The sequence below is a fragment of the Emys orbicularis genome, chromosome 2, assembly GCF_028017835.1.
Source record: "Emys orbicularis isolate rEmyOrb1 chromosome 2, rEmyOrb1.hap1, whole genome shotgun sequence".
In the NCBI taxonomy this organism is placed as follows: Eukaryota; Metazoa; Chordata; order Testudines; family Emydidae; genus Emys; species Emys orbicularis.
In genome coordinates this window covers 257,964,602-257,987,909 of record NC_088684.1, presented here as the reverse complement: position 1 = coordinate 257,987,909, position 23,308 = coordinate 257,964,602, and the positions used below count along the sequence as shown (strand labels likewise).

Genomic DNA, 23,308 nt, shown 5'->3' with positions numbered 1-23,308 from the left:
CGTTATTAAGCAATGTTCGTAAGACAGTCAGCTGCTTTGCAATGTGCATTACTGCATTTTCTTAAAAGAATTAGTAACTAGACTGCAGGGTTTTGAATGAATCTGACAAGTGAAATTGATTTGGCCCCTACAGCATAGCCAGACTTGGTCTGTTCTGTCTTTCAATTCTGCCTGACATATGTAATCCTTTCTCCTTTAAATATAGGCACCACATACTGTTGAGAACAGAATAATAGAGTTAGAAAGGGTTGTGCCTCTCTAGCCTCTTCCCTCTGCTGGATTTCACAGGGGAGCCCTGATGGCGGGCTGGGGCATAGAGAGGCATATTTGAGTCATGGCTCTTAGTTAAAGAAAACGACATTATTTTGTTTCTATATTTTTACCTAGCAGAAGATAACGGTTAAAAAACCTAAATAACTGCTACATATTTTAAGTGTTTATGTTAGAAGAAAGTGAAAAGACTGTTAGCCTTGCAGTAAAGCATGGCAGAAACAGCCACTGCACGAGGTTGCAGTAGCTAGTCCCTGTAACTGTTTGCAGACTGACAGGTTGCTTGAGAGAGTTCTGCCTAGCGACTCAAGCATGGAGCCAAGAACCAGGAATTTCTGAGTTCTAGTCCTAACTCTCACATTGACTTGCTGTGTAGCCTGAGACCAGTCACTGAGGGCTGAAATTTTAAAAGTGCCCATGAACTTTGGTGCCTTCTTTATATGGGGCCAAACTTGAGGCACTTTGGGCCTGATTTTCAGAGGTGCTGTATGGTTAATTGGATCTATAAGTGCTGCTCAGCAATTCTTAAAATCAGGCCCTATGTGTCTTGATTTGGCCCCCAAAAAGGGGCCCCCCAAAATTAGAGGCCACTTATGAAAAAGTAGGTTTGCTGCCTTTGTAAAGAGTATACAATACTTACATACTCACCCCATGCAGGCTAGTGAAGATTAAGGCATAAATGTTTGTACAGCACTTTGAAAATACAGCATAAAGTGATATATATGAATGAAGGCCAACATTTTCTAACATAAGTACTTAACATTAGATAACTAAAATCTCATTTGGTACCTAAATAAAAGTGGCCTGATTTTTTGAAGTGCTTTACACTCACAGCTTCCAATGGAAATAGTGGATGGTCAATATCCCTGAACATCAGACCTTTATTTACATATCTAAATGTTGGTTGAATAATGAAAATTTTGGTCTTGATAGTCTTTTAGTCATTCAATATTCAGCCTGTAGCATATGAAGGAAAATACCCAGAACTGAGGAGATCAAAGATGTGAAAGTGAGTAGAATATCAGAAATAGCTTGTTCCTTAAACCTCTACTCTCATGAGTAGCCCCTACTCACATGAGTTGTCCAGTTTTCTTCAGTGGAACTTCTGTGATTAAAATATGTTTGTGTGAGTAAAAGTTTCAGGATCGAATCCAAATTATTCTTAGTGTAATAGTGTTTTTGGATCTGTATCTCACAGCAAATTTCACATACAATGTTCCTTATAATTAGAATCAGTTGAAACTAACTGAAACAAACAACAAACAAACTCTGATACTATTCATGTCCTTAACTTGGATTTTACATGCACACTGCTAATTCACTTTAAGTGTGGTGGTGTACGTTTTTAAGTGTGTGGCTAAAATTTACCAGTGAATACATCTGAAAAATCTTGCAAATAGATTTTTGTAGATTACTAATTCCAAATTCAAGTGTGATTATGAAAGTACAAATTATTCTCCTGTTAATGAATACCATCTTCTAACCAGTCATGTGCAGTAATATGCAAAGACCTTTATAAATCATCCCTTGTACAATCTTTAGTGGTTACTAAGATTTCAGCCAAAAGAAAGAGAGGCCACCAAATATATGTTTTTTGAAAGTTCTATTTGTTATCTGGTTTCCTAGCAACTAGATCCAGGGTAGGTAGCCGTTGTATGTATTTTCCAAGGGAACCCCGAGACCTTTATGCTACTAAAAGAAATCCCACTTTTTTTCCCAAGGTTTTAAAGTATATAGGAGAAGTTTCCAAAAATGACTCTGGGGCGCGTTGCCCATACTGAGTACATAGTGTACACAATTCAGCCTCTGGACATTTTTCCATTGTGCAGCTGCCTGTTTGTGCAGCTGCCCAAATACTGCATGCCCAAATAGTTCTGTGCTGTAGAAAAGGTTTTAAGCATTTTTGCTAGGTACTGAATCCTCTCAAATTCACTTCAACTTCAGGAGGAGTTCAGGGTGCTCCAGTGCTTAATTTGTAACGAAAGAGGTGCTGAGGCTCAAACAATTTTTTTTTACTTTCATAACTGCCACTACAAGGCTAGCGGTGCCAGGGCCCTGGCAAGCCCTGGCACAAATTAAGCACTGGGGTGCTCAATACATTGCAGGGCCTGTCCCTTAATTTTTGTTTGCCCTCTAAAGACTGGATCCTCCTTCTAATGCAGTAAATGGCAAAATTCCCATTTAGTTCAATTAAAGCAGAATCGACCCTATGTTTGTAGACAGATGTAAGCACTGTTGAATGTTTTGTGCTGATTTAATGGGAAAGTTTGGTGCCAGCCAGAGACTGGAAAATATTTGATTAGCAGAGATAGATGCAGCATCACTTAAAGCTTATTCTCTTCCATTGTCTCAATAAAACAGGCAATGTGTCTTCTATTTAGGAGAGAAATTACATTCTGGGTTAAATAAAAATAAGTTTCTAATTCTGCAGGGAGGAAGGGGGAAGAAGCTAGGATATTCCATTATTTGTAGCCGGCTTTCTTAATTTCTGACTGAAGTTATTACTAGATTCCAAAAGATGGGTCACAGAATTCTTCCAAAATTATTCATAATTCCAGTTAATTCCAATTTTCCAATGATTCTGGTCTGTAGATCATTTGAATTCCAAATGTAATGCATGTTATGTCTCCGGTAACAAGCCTAATTAGCTGACACTGCATGAATTTCAAATCCTATAGTTGATTGAAGGCTCCTTGGGACAGGAACTCTGTCTTCATATGTATTATTACAGCACTTAGTACAATGGGGGCCTAGTACAGTGGGATTTACAATACACATAAATACAAATAATATTTGTAGTTTACAATCAAGGAACAGAACAATGCTATGTGATTTATGTAGCTAAACAACACAGTGTAAATTGTGAACTGATCAAACATACAATTCAAAATTCTTTTTCAGTAAATAGTCAAGATAAAAATTATTTAAAAGGTTAGTACAGATAAATGCTCTAATGTTCCAGTAAGTGAAATAGGAATGTGTTTCGAACATGGCTGAATCAAAATTTGCTTTTGAACTTTTTTTCTCCTCTCAGCTGTAGAGCTTAGAGCTGGGCAAATACTGCAAATAAACATTCCCAAATATGTGTCCACATTTTATTATGAATTTGCTACAACTATATTGAGCCCCTTTTGTGGTTACTTTCCATAAATATTCTAAAAAATAAGTTTACTGGCAGGAATGTTTGCCAAAACAGTTGACTTCAAGCAACATATTTACAGGAAGAGAATTTGTAATTTATAATATCAATTATTCACCCCAGAAACTATTTCTAAACTCCTAAGCGCTGGCTTAGTAGCTGCCTTCATTTAGTAGCCAACCCTTTATCAGCCAAGATGCTGAGGAATATCAATCGAATAAATTATGTATTACAAATTATTCAGCCAGGTCTAATATTGACCAGCTTTTTGCCATAGCATGTATAAAGAATAGATTCTTCAAATGCTGCTTTGGGAGCAACGTGCAGTGGAAGAAAATTAATGGCATAGAAGAGTTTGATGTTTGGTGTGTGGTTTGGATAACTCATCCAAGGATTAGTGATTGAAGTCACAGAAAATATCACCCATTCTTGAAAGAATTTCAGTGAGTAATCTGTATGTGAATTTGAATGTTAGAAGTAGGAGTTGCAGAAAGGGAAAGGTCTACTGCTCAGTGTAAGTTTTCCATTCGTCTGACCCATTTTGGGTTTAAATAAAGACATGTCTTTGTGACTGTCAGGAAACCAAGCTTAGTCATAGTTGCCTGTTTAATTTGAAATGTTCCCAGTTTCTCTAGGCTCAGATAGGTAGCAAGTTGCATCTGTACTCTGTTGCAGGGTCCCCTAGGACTCTGGCCATGCAAGTAGGTTTGTTGAGAAATCTTTATCAGTTTCCAAAGTCAATTCAACTGGTTTTTCCATAATTAATTTTTTCTCTAAAGTTCCCATGTACTTTCTCCACATGAGAGAGAAAGAGAGACAATCACACACACACACACACACCCCGTCACCTTTATGCTGAGTGATTTGACAGTCTGTTTATTTTCTCCAAATGGGTTAATTTCTTTTTTAAGTAGCTTTGGCCAGATTATGCCTTGCTTTTCCAGAGGTGCAAAAGGGAAAGGAGGAGAGGACACAAGGAGCCTTTCTCCCCTCTTGTGCCTCTGGTTAGAAGTTTCTGATTTCTGAACATTATTGTAAATTGGCAGGGATCCACTCCTGCTGTGGTAATGTGTCAATCAAATGCAACACTCTTATACTGCATAACTCTTTCGAAAGCTGCTGTTTCGACATGGGAGAAAGGAGAAGGTTCATACACTTTTAAAGATTACTTTTAACCTTAAATCAAGATATCTGTAAGCTAACAGAGTATCTTTGATGCAAAGGTTCGTGTAATAGTAGCTGCATGATTGGCTCATACAACCTACTACTATGTTATCCTTGACAGCATATAGAGCAAAGTATACTTAATCCCAAGGAAGACAGAGAACAGACTCAAAGCCAACATTAATTCATAGATCTCAGGTCTGGAAAGGCCTTCCTGGGTCATTTCCATCTTATATTTCCCACCACCCTACAAATATAGGGATTTCTCTGCCTTGCTTATCAAATGCAGTTTTCTCTTAAATACATAGTGGTGGAGCCTCAATAACATCCCTGCATACAGGGCCGGTGCTACCATTAAGGCGAACTAGGCAGTTGCTTAGGGCGCCAAGATTTGGGGGCACCAAAAGGCGGTGCCCCCAATTTTTTTTTACAGCGTTCCTCCCCGAGCGTGCGGTCGCCACTCCACTTCTCCCGCCTCCCAGGCTTGCAGCGCCAATCAGCTGTTTGGCGCCGCAAGCCTGGGAGGAGAATTAGAGCCGGGGCAGCGTGCTCGGGGAGGAGGCGGAGCAGAGGTGAGCTGGGATGGGGAGGTGCCGCACGGCTCCCCGGGCCGGGGGGGTGGGGAGAGCTGCCGCGGGAGTGCCTCAGGGCGGGGGGGGGGAGTTGCCGCAGGGCTCCCCACCCCAGCTCACCTCTGCTATGCCCCCTCCCTGAGCACGCCGTCACTGCTCCACTTCTCCCGCCTCCCAGGCTTGCGGCGCCAATCAGCTGTTTGGTGCCACAAGTCTGGGAGGGGAGGAGAATTAGAGCGGAGGCGGCGTGCTCGGGGAGGAGGCGGAGCAGAAGTGAGCTGGGGTGGGAAACTGCCACGGGGGGGGCGCCTGAGGGCGGGGGGGGGAGCTGCCGCGGGGGGTGGGCGCCTCAGGGCGGCGGGGGGCGGGGAGCTGCCGCAGGGCTGGGGGGGGCACAAGGTGGAAGTTTCGCCTAGGGCGCGAAACTTCCTTGCACCGGCCCTGCCTGCATAAATTATTATACTGTGATTTCATCACATGGTCACCAACTTCCCAATGCCTAGCTTCATTGTTCTCTTTTCCAGTTTAAAGCTGCTACTTCTTGTCTTGTTCCCGTTCAGAACTGCTGCTATTTCCTCTGATCATCAAATTGAGCTGACTGTGGAGGAGCTGACCATATATTTTCATTTGCAAGCTGCCTGCCTTCTATTAGCAAACACACTTGTACTTTGATTGTGTAGATTGCAAGTAACACTGCGCTGGCTTAGTAGCTGCCTTCATTTAGTAGCCAACCCTTTATCAGCCAAGATGCTGAGGAAAGCAGTTGCATTTAATAATAATCTTTCTCAAACCATTGATTTAAAGACACACGAGGAAGGAATTAAATTTAACAGAAGGTATGGCATCTAGACAAAGATACAGGGTTCAGGATATGTATTGTGTGTAGCTTTAATAGGTATTAGAACATCTAACTTTTCTATGGCAGTTAAGTAAGAGGGAATGAGAGAGGGAATTTGTTGTTATTATTTTACAAAAACATTTCCTTGAACTAAGGATTCAGCTTAAGATAAAGTAGCACTTTGGCCCTGGAATTTTACTGTTCTGGGTTGGATATTGGCTTTGTTTAATTTTTTTTTCCAAATGTGACAAAACACCTTTTTTTAGTAGAATGCAGTTTATAAAAGCTTCTGCAATTATTTTTATGACAAGGGCAAGGTTAATAAACAGCCATTATCTCTGTAAGCATGTTCAGTGGATCAGTGTGTTTCCTGTTGATGAGGGAATGACTTCCGTTTCCCTGATGAATAGGAATTGAGAGGAAAATCAAATCTGAAAATCTCCTACCGTTTGCAAACACTTCAGTGTGAGGTGGAATGACACAGGGACATTGACTGTAGCTAGCGATGCATTCCATGATTGCAAACTCTGGGCCAGCATTCAGACAGACCCTGCACGCATGACATGAAGCAGACTTAATGCTGGGCTGATCTGAGCAAACGGCATTGGTCAGAGTGTCTATAGCAAAGAGAACGTAACGTATTGAAAAACAAAGAGGGGCTGCAAAAGCTACAGCCGAAGAAGAGCAGGCTGAATTCTTGCCTCATGATTGCAATCAGTCCGGGTTGCTTGCCTGTGATGTGGAACAAACACCAAGATATTTTGTAATCCTGTTAGAAGGGGCAGATGACCTTGGATGAACTGAGAGAATGCAAGAAGAGTGACAGCTATCATGCCTCTGAAGTTTCCCTGAGGCAATTGTCACTTGTGTCCCTTGCTAACCTGTAAGGTAGATCCTGCATCAGTGTGTGTCCTTCAGGTGTCAATGATGACTCAAATGACCCCACAAAAGCTGTGTTGGTAGAAGATTAATGGAGGCTGAATTAAAAACTTGTGGACTCCTAAGTTAACACCTGCAGAACCAATATGCTGCTGCATACAGATGACAGCAGCAGAGAAATAAAGGCTTGGGGATCAAGCAAGCTCCTGGTCTCCTCACCCGCTGCCAGTTATGGGTAGAGGAGAGGCTACATCCTCCTAGTTGAATCTGTCACTGGCTTCTCCAGCTTTTCCCCATCTGTAGGCACAGTTTCATAGTTTTTACAGTGAATTGCTGTGGGGTTCTTCTTCCTTGGAGTGTGGCTCAAAACCAAAGTTTAAGTACTACATTTTGCAAAGATGAGGGAATGGCAGTAGTAGAACGGCGCACAACTTTCAGACCTTGACTTCCAAAATGCCCCAGCGGAGATAAACACAGAAGAATAATAGTGTAATAAAGGAAATGATTTGTTCTTTGGGGGCTTAAAGGGGAGTTAGTCACAGCTGCAATAGTAGTGAGCAATATCTGTAAATGATCTCTGTCCTCATAATGACTCCATGTAAATGTGGGGGGGAGGAGAGGGCAAACCAAATGACATTGCCGGGAGGGCTTAATTCTGGAAATTCTCAAATTTTGGGCCACTAATGATTTTTGCCTGCACTGTTAATATCTGCCTTTCTGGGTGTGAACTAGATATTTTAATACAGGGATTTCATGTCACAAGACACAAGGCTAGATTCTCCTGTCCTGCCAAACTGCAGCAATGGAGGTGGAGAGGCCTGGGGCTTTAAGCTACTTTTGTGGGCCCCAGATACTAGGTTTGACCAGTAACTGGTCTGGCCCCTGATATATTTAAGAGCAGTCCTGGGGCTCCTCTAACTTACACCCTCTGTGCAAAGACCTTTCTGGTAGTCAGTGATTGCTGGGATATGGGATATAGGCAGGCAGGGCTGGCTCCAGGCACCAGCGAAGGAAGCAGGTGCCTGGGGCGGCCAATAGAAAGGGGCAGTACTCTGTCCGTTGTTGGGGCGGCACGTCCAGGTCTGCGGCGGCAATTCGGCGGCGGGTCCTTCACTGCCTCGCTTTCTCTTTGGTGGCATTTCGGTGACATCTCAATCACTCCGCTCAATCGGGCTTTTCTTTTTCTTTTTTTTATTCGCCGCTTGGGGCGGCAAAAAAGCTGGAGCCGGCCCTGTAGGCAGGACATCAAGAGAAATTTGGAGCCTGGTATAATGTGATTGCTGGGGCCCCACCCCCTTCTATTTCACTTTATTTACACATTTAGACACACATTAGACCTAGAGGTCCTGGTGCAATTGTCCCACTTTTTCCCCTGTCTTGTCAGGTCTGGATATAGGGATGCCCTGGCTATGCCTCTCTCCTTTCTCCCAATGTGTTTCCCCAGCAGGAGGCCGGGAATGGGAGTGGTTTAGCAGCTGCTACAACAGTCGTAAACCACTTAAGATTTACCCAGACAGAGGGAAATCTAAGGGACAGATCTACTGGCTTTTCAGTTGCTTTGTGCCATCAGATCGGGGGTCCTGCATCTGGTCCACTGGGTTGTTGGGTTTTTTTTATCCTCACAATAACTGATCAATTTAATAACCATGGGGGAGGGGCAATTTATTATATGAAGGGGAAATGCATTGTATGTTTCTAACGTGGAGTGTTTTACAATTGCACACTTGAAACTGAATAAAGAAAGATTAATATTAAAACCACCAAATGCCAAGAAATTAATTCATCTGTTGTGGCTTGGCAGCTTGCAGTCATGCTTATTAAGCTGATGGGAATTGCATTGTCTTGTATTTTATGATTTCTAAATTAATGGGAAATAATATGATTACAACAGAAGGAAGGCCCATAACGAAAACATGTGTGAGTCAGTTGACGTCATTGAGAGCAGTGGGAGCATGACACCTCTGAAAATCAGACTGTAGGTTTCTAGAATTAGTCAAACAAAATTCTAGGTGAAAATTTTGACCTTTTCTTTTTGCCTCAGTTTCTCCACCTGTAAAAATGGAAAAACTGAGGCGCAGCGAGACAGTCAATATTAAAGCTAGTGATGCTCACACACCTTTGTAAACCGTTTTGAGCTCCTCAGATGAAAATTTCTGTATAATTGCTAAGCATTATTATTGTTATTATAACAGATACTACAGAGTGTGACCGATTCCACTTTGTATGGCAGGTAAAGTTAGCAAAAGCAGAGATAGAAATGGAAAAGAAAATAGTGCTACTGTGGCTAAAATGGTAATGCTATTATGACATAGTTCATTGAATCATAGAAGTGTAGGCCTGGAAGGGACCTCAATAAGTCATGTAGTCCAGTCCCCTGCACTTAAGGCAGGACTAAGTAAAACTAGACCATCCCTGACAGGTGTTTGTCTAACCTGTTCTTCAAAACTTCCAATGATGCAGATTCCACAACCTCCCTAGGCAATTTATTCCAGTGCTTAACCACCCTGACAATTAGGAAGTTTTTCGTAATATCCAACCTAAACCACCCTGGCTGCAATTTAAGCCCATTGAATCTCGTCCTAGCCTCAGAGGTTAAGGAGAACAATTTTTCACCCTCCTCCTTTTAACAACTTTTTATGTACTTGAAAACTGTTATCATGTCTCCCTTCTCTTCTCCAGACAAGTCTTCTCTTCTCCAGACAAGCAACCCCATTTTTTTCAATCTTCCTTTATAGGTCATATTTTCTAGACCTTTAATCATTTGTGTTGCTCTTCTCTGGACTTTCTCCAATTTGTCCACATCTTTCCTGAAATGTGGCACCCAGAACTGGACACAACACTCCAGTTGAGGTCTAATCAGCGCGGAGTAGAGCGGAAGAATTACTTCTCATGTCTTGCTTACAACACTCCTGCTGATACATCCCAGAATAATGTTTGCTTTTTTTGCAACAGTGTTACACTGTTGACTCATATTTAGCTTGTGATCCACTATGACCCCCAGATCCTTTTCCGCAGTACTCCTTCCTAGGCAGTCATTTCCCATTTTGTATGTGTGCAGCTGATTGTTCCTTCCTAAGTGGAGTACTTTGCATTTGTTCTTATTGAAGTTCATGCTGTTTACTTCAGACCATTTCTCCAGTTTGCCCAGATCATTCTGAATTTTAATCCTGTCTTCCAAAGCACTTGGAAGCCCTCCCAGCTTGTTATGGTCCACAAACTTTATAAGTGTCATCTGTATGCCATTATCTAAATCATTGATGAAAATATTGAACAGATCCGGATTCAGGACCAATCCTTGTGGGACCTTACTCAATATGCCCTTCTAGATTGACTGTGAACCACTGATAACTATTCTCTGGGAACGGTTTTCCACCCAGTTATGCACCCACCTTACAGCAGCTCCATCTAGACTATATTTCCCTAGTTTGTTTATGAGACGGTCTTGCGAGACAGTATCAAAAGCCTTACTAAAGTCAATATATACCACACCTACTGCTTCCTCTCATCTACAAGGCTTGTTACCCTGTCAAAGAAAGCTATTAGGTTGCTTTGACATGATGTGTTTTTGACAAATCCGTGTTGATGGATACTTATCACCTTATTATCTTCTAGGTGTTTGCAAATTGATATTTGCTCTATCATCTTTCTGGGATAATGTTTAGATATAGTGTTTAAAAATCTGGCCCTTATTTCTCCTAGCTTTAGGATTTTCTAGTATCAAACATGTATCCTTTCTTAATATATGCAGGGAGTGGAGGGAGGCTGCATCTTTAATAATGTGGGAATGGGTGAAATTATAAAGAGCTAGACTGAAATACTGAGGGTGTGATTGTCAGCCTGGCCTGACTTGGGAATCTATTTTTACACCTACACATTTGTGAGCACAAATCATTGCAGGCACTGTACAGCTATTTAAATGTCTGCCTCTGCTTGTACCCACAGATAAGGTATTTTAGAAATCTGAATCACCTAATTTGTTCCTACATATAGTTGCAGGTGCAAAATTACACCTGGGAAAACAGAAGCCACTGTTTAAAAATCTGGCCCTTATTTTCAAAAAGCCCCGTACTTCTTTCCCCATCCCCAGCATGAATGCAGTGGGGAAGGCTTCTGTAGCAGAAGTAGTTTAGGATGGGGGAGTTGGCACCTTCCCCACTTCCTGCCACTCAACTCCTCTTATCCCCACTGATGTCTTCTGTACCTCTTCCCCTCTACTCCATGCTTCACTGCTTCCCTGCAGTGCTGCCTGACATGTGAGCCGCTCACGCTTGAGGATAGGTGGAAATGACTCACTTAAAACTGGGACCCAAATCACATCAGCTAGAAACCTGGGGAGAAATCAGCTTTGTGAAAAGGAAAAGTACTACAGTGCGATCAGTTTACTTGCATTAAAGAGAACATTATTTTAAACTAGAGAAGTTCTGTTGCTGGGATACATTATGTGGTTGACATTAGCTGTGAGGAGGACATTTCCCATTCATTTAATGATCACTTGAGGGGCGAGAACCTCAGGACCAGCTGAGGTGTACTGTGTGAAGATGCCTTTACACTTTCCTAACCGAAGGGCTGCTCTAAGTTGCACTAGCTGGAACAGCCTCCATGGGGCCATTTTGCTGACCCAGGATCATTGGAGTATAGCATGATTTGCCCATGTCCTTCCCTGTCCTGTCTTGAAATGCCGCCTACACCAGAGTGTCCAAGAGTGAGTGGCATAGAACTAGCTTATGCTACTTGGCAATTCCCCTACCCACCTGTAATCCCCAGCTTTCTACTTAGGATTGCTCTCTGGCTGATGTACTCCCTGAGCAGCACCAAGGAGCTAGACAGGGGCTGGCGACCTGGTCCCAGATTTTGAAGTATCCCATATTCAACATACTCTGTCAATTGTTTCAGCACATCTCCAAAGAAAAACAAATACTGTGATAAAATTGGGCCTGACCACAAGAATACTAAGGCTCCCACTGATTCTGGTGGGAATCTTTTCCCTGAGTTTCCCCAGTGCAGCTAAGGTAATTGTGAGAATGCCCTCATTTCCATTGACTAGCAATCGTGTAGCTGCTACTTTGGCCTGGTCTACACTAGGGGGAGATTGATCTAAGATACACAACTTCAGCTACAAGAATAGCGTAGCTGAAGTCGACGTATCTTAGATCGACTTAGAATCACTTACTTCGCGTCCTCACGGTGCAGGATCGACGGCCGCGGCTTCCCCGTCGACTTTGCTTCCGCCTCTCGCCAAGCTGGAGTTCAGCAGTCGACGGGAGAGCGATTGGGGATCGATTTATCGCGTCTACACTTCACTCGATAAATCGATCCCCGATAGATCAATCACTACCTGCCGATCTGGCGGGTAGTATACATGTACCCTTTGATTCTCTTCAACTTCTTTGTAAATGTGTATCTGGTTAAATAGCTCTAAACCTACCTATTTTTCAAATGTGTGTGTAAGTAAGAAGGGGGATTGCTGTGTGCGGGTAGCATGTTAGTCGGACACCAACATGGTGGTCTATTACAGCACACATATTTTCTCAAGTAAGAGAGACAAAGCCAAGACAAAAGCGGCAGTGACTACGCAACCAAATGGTGTTCTTGCCAATGGATTTTCATTTTAGTCATTACAAGTCAGTGATTTCTCCCCAAACTTTTGCCATTATGAGATCACAACCCAAATGATTGTACAGTATTTGCATGTTAAAAATGTGCTGATATCTATCTTTGAGTCCAATCATAGTTGTCAGATGGTTTTGTTTCTATAGTACTTAATTGACCAGCCTGCTTTGCTACTTCAACAGGTTGTGGTGAAGAACTCTCTGGTGCATCAGGATCTTTCAGTAGCCCTGGCTACCCAAACAGGTACCCAAGCAATAAGGAATGTGTCTGGTACATTGACACAGCACCTGGTAGCAGCATTCAACTCACCGTTCAGGAACTCGACATTGGATATCACTCAGACTGCAACTATGATGTTTTGGAGGTAAGAGCTTTGGTTGCAGCACTCTAGAGTATGCTGGTTATGCATGTTTCTGTCTGGAGCACAGAAACAAGACCTGCACTACCAGAACAAGCCATATCCTCCAATATGCTGTCTTTGATTATGGCCAATGTCAGAGTTTTCAGAGGAGGGCAAAAACCCCCTATGGAAGGTGTTTATTTCTTTGGCTGTCAATCTAGAGGCCCCAGTCAAGAACAGGGTCCTATTGTGCGAGGCACTGTACATGCACATAGTAAAAGGCAGCACTGGCCTGAGGACCTCTTAGTCTTTAAATAAAGCATGCCACTGGGCAGTACTATATCATATAGTATCATATCGTATACAGTTTCCTCATGCCAGAGGATAATCCACATAATGGAGTAATAAGAAGGAAGCAGCTAATTAAGGTGAAAGACCCTTGTAGAGCCCTACAGTAAAGAGATTACTGTCATAAATCATCCAATCAGCAGTGAAGGGGAACCCCTGTTCTGGAACAAATGAGTGGGTTAATCTCTAGTAAGAAACATCTCTTGGTTACATACAGCCAAATACCCTGGTCATTTAACATTCATACACACAGAGATGTAATACAACTGAACTCGGGATTCTTGATTCTAAAACAGTGCATCCCGGCTTGGAGAGACAACTAAGGTCCCGATCCTGCAAAGATTTGTGCACATGCTTAACTATGCACTGTGGGTACTAGTCCCATTGACTTCAGTGTGTTTGCAGGACTGGGGCTTAAGGGAGTAGCTCTATTAACTCAGCTTCAGTAGCAGAGACAAATGCTATTCTGTCTCATAGCTGATATGCCATATTTCAGCACTGATCCCTGGTACACTTACACAGGTGCACACACCAGTTCATCACAATGCCTAGAAAAGTCATACTCATGGTTATTAGATATACATAGCATAGCTTCAATTTGTCAAGTTATTGGGAGGGAGGAAGGATTTATGCCCTCGTGATTGTTGTGCACCCAAAGATTAGCTTTAGCACCGCACAGCTTCATCACTTATCGTACGTCTATACTTACCTCCGGGTTCGGCAGTAAGCAATCGATCTTCTGGGATCGATTTATCGAGTCTTGTCTAGACGCGATAAATCGATCCCGGAAGTGCTCGCCGTCGACACCGGTACTCCTGCTCCGCGAGAGGAGTACGCGGAGTCGACGGGGGAGCCTGCCTGCCACGTGTGGACCCGCGGTAAGTACCTTGTAGTTCGAACTAAGATACTTCGACTTCCGCTACGTTATTCACGTAGCTGAAGTTGCGTATCTTAGTTCGAACTGGGGGGTTAGTGTGGACCTGCCCTTAAATTGTGTACAGTGGGTGGAGCTTTGTGTATTACACAAAGGATATGTTTCCTCTACAAACCTCAGTAGACCTATATTAGGTTGACTTACAGCTACCACAGTAACTACTGTGGCGGTGCATGTCTGCACTACCCTCCTTGGGTTGGTGGAGCATGTCCTCAACAGGAGCGCTTCCATCCACCTAAGAGGGCCAGTGTGGGAAGCTGATAGCCTGGTCTCTCAGAACTGCTGGCAGCTCCCTGCCAGGAGCCTGGCTGTCCCACGGGCTCACAGTGGGCTGCCTTTCCCCCGACAGAGAGAAGCTTCTTGCCCCCAGGGAGTGGGGTCCAGCTGCCCCAGCTTCTCCGCCCCCTCCTCCCCAGGGAACGGGCAGAGGGCTGCTATGGCTTCTCACCCTGGCTTCCAGCTGAGAGCAGAGGGCAGCCCCCCGGGCTTCTCATACCAGATCCTGGCTGGGAGTGGGGTCCACCGTGAAATTGACAAGACAGTATATGTAAGGAACACAGTGTCTACATCAGGGGTCGGCAGCCTTCAGCACACAGCCCATCAGGGTAATCTGCTGGCAGGCCGTGAGACATTTTGTTTACGTTGACCGTCCACGGGCATGGCCTCCTGCAGCTCTCAGTGGCCACAGTTCGCCGTTCCTGGCCAATGGGAGCTCTGGGAAGCAATGGCTAGCACATCCCTGCAGCCCGCGCCGCTTCCCACAGCTCCCATTGGCCGGGAACGGTGAACTGCGTTCACTGGGAGCTGCGGGGGGCCGTGCCTTCGGACATCAATGTAAACAAAACATCTGGTTAACTATGATCAGGGGCTGTTGTAAGTTGGCTGTTTTCTCTGCTGCGGTCTGATACAATGGTCCTACTGTATCTGAGCAGCACACTACAAGTTCTGCAAAACCCTACCAGAATCTTGAAATCCCAGCCGTTGTCACTGGTGGTGCATGGAGAAAGCACACTTCAGCATTGTTTCTTTTTTAAAAACAAAGGCAAAAATGTGGAAACTTAGGAGCCTAAAGTCAGGCACCTGAATTCATATTTAGCTACCTAGCTGAAAAGTGGGGGGGGAAATAGAATAAAATGTCGAACTAGTGCAAATATAAATAGCAGTGTAGCTATGGTAGTACTGGTATTGGCAGTGGAGCAATGCCAAGTACAAACCCGTCTGAAACCAGTGGGTATGTACTCAGCATGGCTCAACCATGCCTCCTCTGCTGCTACCTGTGCTACTGTGCTTACATTGCTATTTCTTCTCCTTGGGCTGCCACCTTGACGTGGCAGAGAAGCTTGTGTATACTTAAGACCCTAAGAGCGATGCCGTCGGGAGCCCTGTACTCCATGGTGGTAAGGCCGAAGGTGAGGTACCAGACAAAGTGCAGCCCAACACAACACAACCCAGTATAAGACTTCAATGGCAGAGCAGGCGGATGAAGCAGGATCACCACTCCCCCACATTAAACTACTCATGTGCAGCCTTCTCTCACAGGAGGAACTTTTTCCCCACCTCCACCCATAAAAGTTCTGCAGTAATGGGTGAGTGCGATGGGGATAGGTGAAGTGATCACCAAGAGTCCCTAGTCACAGACCCACACATAGGCAGTGACTGCAAGATGGTTGTCATGTGCCCCTGGACTGGGATAGGGGGGCATTTTTGGCAGCTGTGGTCATGACTGAGCAGGCCTTTTTAGGAACCCCTCTGCTCACACCATATGGGGAAGGAGCTAGAAAAGGTGTCCCAAACTTAAGCTATCCCACCATACTGGATAACTGCATTCAGATAACCGCGTTCGGAGGGATCACTCCCAATGTGGTTGAAAACCAAAAACATTTCTTGCAACTCGGAATGTCCATACTCTACTAGATGACTCAAAAAGTGAAAGACCCAAATGCAGAACAGCAATCGTTGCCCAAGAACTCTTGGGGTACAACATCGACATCGCTGCTTTCAGCGAGACAACACGTGAAGATGAAGGCCACTTGAGGGAAGAGGGTGGCAGTTACACTTTCTTCTGGAAAGGAAAACCAGCAAGCGACAGGCAAATACACAGTGTTGGCTTTGCAATCAAGAACCTTCTATTCAATCGCCTGACTGAGCTCTCTGTCGGCATCAATGAGCGCCTTATGACCCTCCACATCCAATTGGTCAATAAGTCATTTGCCACCATTATCAGTGCATATGCACCAACACTTGACGCTGATGAAGAACAGAAAGAATCCTTCTACGCTGACCTTGATAAAATTCTGTCATCCATTCCAAAACCAGATAAGATAATCCTCTCAGGGGACTTTAATACAAGAGTTGGCCAAGATTCTAACATATGGAGTAGCACCATTGGGAAGGAAGGAGTGGGCAAGACCAATTCCAATGGCATCCTCTACTCAGCAAATGTGCAGAGCACGATCTTGTGATCACAAGCACAATCTTCAGACAAAGCAACAAGTACAAAACAACTTGGCAACACATGTTCAGGGCCAGCCTTAGGGAAAATGATACCCTGGGTCAACTTATATTTTGGTGCCCCTGGCCCCTTCTGCCTCCCCATCCACTTCCACATCACCCCTGGCCCCCATTGCCTCCCCATCCATCCCTCTATTGCTCCTGGCCCCCACTGCCTCCCCATCCATTCCACCATTGCCTCTGGCCCCTTCTGTCTCCCCAGGCTCCCCATTGACCCCAGGTCCTGCTGCCTTCCCCCGCCCCCATTGCCCCAAGCTCCTTTCTGCAGACTTGCAACCCAGGCCCACCCCGCTCCTTGCCTCTTGACCACGGCAGCTGGAGAGCGGTGGCTGCTGGTCAGGTGCCCAGCTCTGAAGGCAATGCCACCACCACCAGCAGCACAGAAGTAAGGGTGGCATGGTATGGTATTGCCACCCTTACTTCTGCACTGCTGCTGGCAGCACTGCCTTCAGAGCTGGGTGGCCGGAGAGTGGCAGCTGCTGACAGTCCAGAGATGCTGGGGCTATGAACTGCCAAGCTGAAAGGTGCCGTGGCTCAGCCCGGGCAAGCTCTGGAAAAAATTAAGCACTGATGGTGTCTCTTGACCACAGCACCCAGGGCAGCCGACCATGTTGCCTACCCATAAGGCCAGCCCTTCCCCCGTTCAAAACAATTGCACCTCCTAGACTGTCATTGTAAGAAAACAGGATCTAACAGATGTCCAAATCACCCATGTCATTAGAGGAGCCGATGACTGGTGGACTGACCACCACCTGGTGAGGTCAGTCATGTCTATCAGGATTGCACCAAAACATAGAAAGCAATCCAAATCATACAGACAGCAATACAACATCCAAAGACTTCAATCCTCAGTGCACCAAGAAAATTTCCAAACACTCCTCAGTGAAAAACTCACTATATGAACACCTGGAAATGACAACACAAGTGTCTAAGAAGACTGGGAAGCCCTAAAACAGACCATCCATGAGGCTTGCGAGGAATCCATCGGTCTTGCTATCCGTCACCATCAGGACTGGTTTGATGACAACAACATTGAGATCACAGGCCGTTTTGGGCCAGAAGAGAAAATCTTTCTGTGACTGGCAAAACCATCTATCATCCAGTCAGAAGCAGAGCTCTTTCCATCAGCTCAAAGCTGAAGTTTAAAGGAGGATCCGAGAAATCAAAAACAAATGGTGGGAGGACAAAGCAAAAGAAATCCAAGCATTCGCTGACAGACATGATATGTGGAGCTTGAGACAAAGACCCTGTATGGACCAAGCTCATGTGGCCTCACACCACTGAGATCCAAAGATTGTAGAACTCTTAAAGATGATGAATCCATCGAAGAGCGCTGGAAGGAACACTAGCAAAAGTTTTTAAATTGAGAATCAACTCCATCCCTCAGCACCCAATCTGGGAAACTTGCCAACCCACCAACACCTGAGTGGGTCCACAAAGCAATTAAACAAATGAAGAACAATAAAGCACCAGGTCCTGATGGCATACCAGCTGAAGTACTGAAAGTGGGGGGAGAAACATTGACTAACAAGCCTCACTTGCTGCTCCTCAAAATCTGGCGCACCGAAGAAATCCCCGCTGACTTATGTAATGCTAACATCTTCGCCGTTTTCAAAAAGGGAGACAGGGCCGACAGTGTCAACTATTGAGACATTGCCATCCTCTCCATTGCTGGGAAGATTCTTGCTAGAATCTTACTGAATCACCTGCTCCCTCTTGCAGAGGAAGTACTTCCAGAGTTTCAGTGTGGCTTCAGACCATCACAAGGCAGCACCGACATAATTTTCACAGCCAGGCAGATCCAGAAAAAGTGTCAAGAACAACACCAGAAGCTGTATATGGCCTTTATCGATCTGGCCAAAACCTTCAACTCTGTCAACCGTGAGGCTCTGTGGAAAATTATGTCAAAGTTTGGCTGCCCAAGCAAATTTATCACCATTGTAAGACCCCCTCCACGACCAGATGACTGCCTCCATCCTGTGCAGTGGCTCTACCTCTGCGCCCTTTGTTATCCGAACTGGTGTAAAACAAGGTTGTGTACTGGCACCCATCCTTTTCTCCATTCTCTTAGCAGCTCTGAAAACCCTAACCCAATACTGTCTACAACAGGGCATTGGCATCCAATATCGGACTGACGGCAACCTCTTCAACCTTTCTTGTCTCCGTGCCAGAACTAAAGTAATATCAGCAACAATAACTGAACTCCAGTACACAAATGATTGTACTGTAGTTGCACACTCAAAGGAGGATCTACAAACAACCCTTACTTGCTTCTCTGAGGCTTACAAAAGCCTAGGGCTAACTCTGAACATTGGCAAAACAAAAATTTTCCATCAGCCAGCTCCCGGTCAATCATCAGACCCAGCAAGGAAGACCTACATTGACCAGAGAAGAACTGGAAAATGTAGAATACTTTGAACATAAGAACATAAGAATGGCCGTACTGGGTCAGACCAAAGGTCCATCTAGCCCAGTATCCTGTCTGCCGACAGTGGCCAATGCCAGGTGCCCCAGAGGAAGTGAACCTAACAGGTAATGATCAAGTGATCTCTCTCCTGCCATCCATCTCCACCCTCTGACAAACAGAGGCTAGGGACACCATTCCTTACCCATCCTGGCTAATAGCCATTAATGGACTTAACCTCCATGAATTTATCCAATTCTCTTTTAAACACTGTTATAGTCCTATCTTGGCAGCTGTCTCTCACAGAGGGAAGACATAGACTTCCAGATTCAGCACAGAATTCACTGTGCCAGCCTTGCCTTTGGCAGACTGTCTCACCGGGTGTTCAACAATCACAATATGAGAACACACACTAGACTTTTAGTTTATAAAGCAGTGGTAATCACAACTCTCCTCTACGGCTGTGAGACTTGTGTGACGTACAGAAAACACCTGAAAAACTTGCAACGCCAGCACCAGCACTTTCTTCGGAAATTCTCAACATAAAGTGGGAGGATTGTCGCACTAATGTCAGTGTCCTCACAGAGGCCAGCATCTTCAATGCTGAGGCCCTGATTATCCAGCACCAGCTGAGGTGGAGCGGGCACTGTGCACATGCTTGATGTACGCTTACCAAAACAATTGCTATACACCCAACTCACCAAAGGAGAAAGGAAACAGGGAGGCCAAAAGAAACGCTTTAAAGACATCCTAAAGATAAACATCAAGAGATGTGGCATCGACACCACACACTGGGAGACTGTAGTTCAGAACAGGGATAACTGGCAAAGACTTGTCAGAGACGGGAAAGTCCATTTTTGAGAAAAATCGCCTTGCCCTGGTCGCAGAAAAATGCCTGAAAAGAAAAGACAGATAACTGTCATGTAGCAATCGCGGCCCAACTCTGACTTCCAACACCACCTGCAATGTCTGCCCACGAGCCTAGTCACCAAAGGACCCATAAAAATAAACACCTGTGAAAGAGATCGTCCTCCACCTCGCGGGATTGCCCGACGAATTTGCTATTTATATTTGCACTAACTCAATGAGACCTAGCACAAGTATGTGTACACGAGCAGGGGGATTACACCCCTAGTTTATAGTGTAGACAGCCTAAATGTAGTTCACCCAAGTTTCAAAATATTGGCCAAAGCTTATAAAGCTCCAAGCCTCATCCACAGAGTAAAGCTCCCCTCTGCCATGTAAAAGCCACTTCTTCGGGGTGCAAGAAACTGTTGGGTTTGCTGTTAGAAATCCCCTTTGAAATCAGGCATTTCCAACACATGCATTCTAGAAAAAAATAAACTGCAGTTTCCAGTGCTTCAGAAATGGCCCCACATCATGTCAATACTGCCCACTGTGATCGTTCTTCAGACTTCTCATGATGTGAGGGCTTCGGTCGGAGAAACCGAGTTCAGTTGCTTTTTAAAATGCTGCACGTACCACATCTTGAAAGGAAGTAGTTTCCTTGGCATGTGCTACAGTAAAACAAAAATGACACTTGGCCAGGGCATTTTCTTTGCTTTTGATGAGGTGTTTTTACATTTTAAAATAATTGAAGAAATCCCTTTTGGGCAATAATGGAAGAGTTTAAAATTAACCTTGAAAACACAGTTTCTATTGAAAATATATACACAGAAAAATCATGTTTCCATTGTTAGTTATTTAATGTCCTATTTATCACCCATTAGCATTTTGTAAACTTCAGAGGGGAATTTTGTGCTGCCATAACAAGATGGGACCGTGGATTGGAAATGAAAGGATTTTGCCAATGTATCTTTTCCTTTTACTTAAATATAAAGAGCCAGGTTGATTAGATCTTAATGCCACAAGTAACTTTGTCTCTCCATCAAAGCCTATCCCCTTTTACTAAGCAGTCAGCCTAACAGGGACCGGTTTTATTCTCAGAAATCTGTGTCATAGCCGGCCACATAAAAACAGCCTTTCTGTTGCTCATAACTCTGGAATGCTGACTTGATTGTAACAATAAATGGAGCTAACAGGGCAGAAGCAAAAGATAAAAACAGACTAAAACCACCAGCTTTACTGAGATGTCCAGCACCCCAATAAAAAAAAATCATGTTAGCTCTAAATGAAGTGCTCTATTCAGATTACTTTATTTTTTATTTATGTTTTTGCAGCTCAGACATACTGTAGTTCTGCATGAACCACACCCTAGAATTCTTTCCATCCTTTCTCCCCACTTTTGTTTTAGACATTCATGTGGTAACTATTGGTTTTCTCCTCTGTAGCCAAAAGTAACATTTTATTGCTTTTTGTCATGGAAACACTGTGGCTTGTTTTTGCTGAAACCCTTTTGAAAGTATCTGATTAGTTGAACTGGCAAAAAGGAGAAAAGAAAACCCACTCCTAACTGTAATAAAGCAACAATTACTTGGCTTTGACTAGCCCTTTTGATTTTTGAAATTGCACAGAAGGCAAATGTAAAACAGGCCAATAACATAAAAGAAACCAACAGAAATTCATTTTCCACTAACTTTTTCTTCCCTTTACCTTTTTGGTTTGATGTTCTCAACAATAAGTATAACTGTTCAAGATGGATCAAATTCATTTCACCTGGGGTTTAACACCACAGAAATCAGGGGATTTTATGTCAGGGTTGAATTTGGTCCACAGCATGAAGGTGTCCTCAGGAAAGTGGGAACACATTGAGGGCAAGTCTACATTACAGCCATACATCTGTGCAGCTGCGCCACTCTAGCATGTCTGGTGAAGATGTGCTATGCCAACGGGAGAGCGCTCTCCTGTCTGCATAATTACTCCACCTTGGTGAGTAGCGTAAGCTGTGTTGGTGGGAGAGCGTCTCCTGCTGACATAGCGCCGGTGTGTACAGCGCGAAATTTGCGTCACTCTGTGCGGGGAGGGCTTTTTCACACCTCTGAGCAATGCAAGTTAGATCGACTTAGGCTGTAGTGTAGACCTCCCTGAGAATATCTAAGAGACATATGCATTATTTTTATTAGATTTGAATGACTTAGGGGATGGTTTTTATTGCCAAATATTGTTACCAGTCAGGTTTAGATGATTTAGAACAGGGGTTCTCAACCTTTTTCTTTCTGAGGCCCCCCCAGCATGCTATAAAACATCCACGATCCACCTGTGCCACAACAACTGATTTTCTGCATATAAAAGCCAGTGTCGTCACTAGGGGGTAGCAAACAGGGCAATTGCTTGGGGCCCCATGCCACAGGGAGCCCCATGAAGCTAAGCTGCTCAAGCTTCAGCTTCAGCCCTGGGTGTTGGAGCTCAGGGCCTCGGGCTTCAGCCCCATGCAGTGGGGCTTTGGCTTTCTGCCTTGGGCCCCAGTGAGTCTGATGCTGGCCTTGCTTGACGGACCCCCTGAAATCAGCTTGTGGCCTCCCCAGGGGGCCCCAGACGACTAGTTGAGAACCACTGATTTAGAATACGTTTGTGGCTACACACTGTGCTAGAACTCTGAGTCAGGGAGCGAGACCACAAGCAAGAGAAAAACGGATCACTTTGTGAACAGACTTTGTTCTGATAGTTGCAGGAGTTGTTAGCCCACTCAGACATCCACGTAGTGAGGTTTTACTGCTGAAAGTGAGCTTCGAGCACAGACACATGCTTCTTCCCAGGTCTGTTGCTGCTTCATTATGAAGCCCACATTTGAACAGCAATTTCATTCATTCTGATTTCTCAAGAATGTCTTTAGCTAATTGGTGACAGAGGAGCTATTATAGATTCAAGTCATGCTGCTTCTCTCCGGAAGCCAAAAATGTGCTCCCATAAGCAAACATTCAGGCAATTAGGCTTTTGAAATCAGCCACTAAAAACAAAGACAGAAACCTCTTGATGATCTGTAGAGTCTGTAATATTTAAAAACCTATTTAGTTGTTATTCCCTAGAGGGACTGAAGGTGCAGAGTAGGAGGTGCTGCTTTGTCCTTTCTACTGAATGTTTTCACTGGCAAAAGGCCAAGTTGTTCCCCCCTCCCCCCCCATGTCCCTAAGGGCAGGGCTGGGTGGGGCATCCCATTGTGATAGTGCCCAATGAAGCAAAATATGTAGAGCGGCCTTGCATTTAGCCTTGGTGTTTAGGGGGTGGGTGCATAGTACAGGATTCTTAAAGACTTGACTTGAACTTTGGCCTAGAGCTTAGACAGCACATGAAGCATTTCCAAGGCTCAAAATATCAGAGGAAGTTTGTTAAAAGATCATATTTGCTCCCATCTGCAACTATTTTCAGAAGAGACCAGAAGTGGGAATGATACATGGAAAG

At 44.3% G+C, this 23,308-nt stretch overlaps 1 protein-coding gene across 1 annotated transcript in view; it reads left to right on the top strand.

Annotated features, from left to right (window-relative positions):
• CUBN (cubilin) overlaps window positions 1-23,308 on the top strand; it is a 208,766-nt gene that overhangs the window by 84,316 nt on the left and 101,142 nt on the right. Inside the window, exon 29 of the mRNA XM_065398849.1 lies at window positions 12,655-12,836. Within this exon, the coding sequence (XP_065254921.1) occupies window positions 12,655-12,836 (182 nt within the window). The remainder of the gene's footprint in view (window positions 1-12,654; window positions 12,837-23,308) is intronic.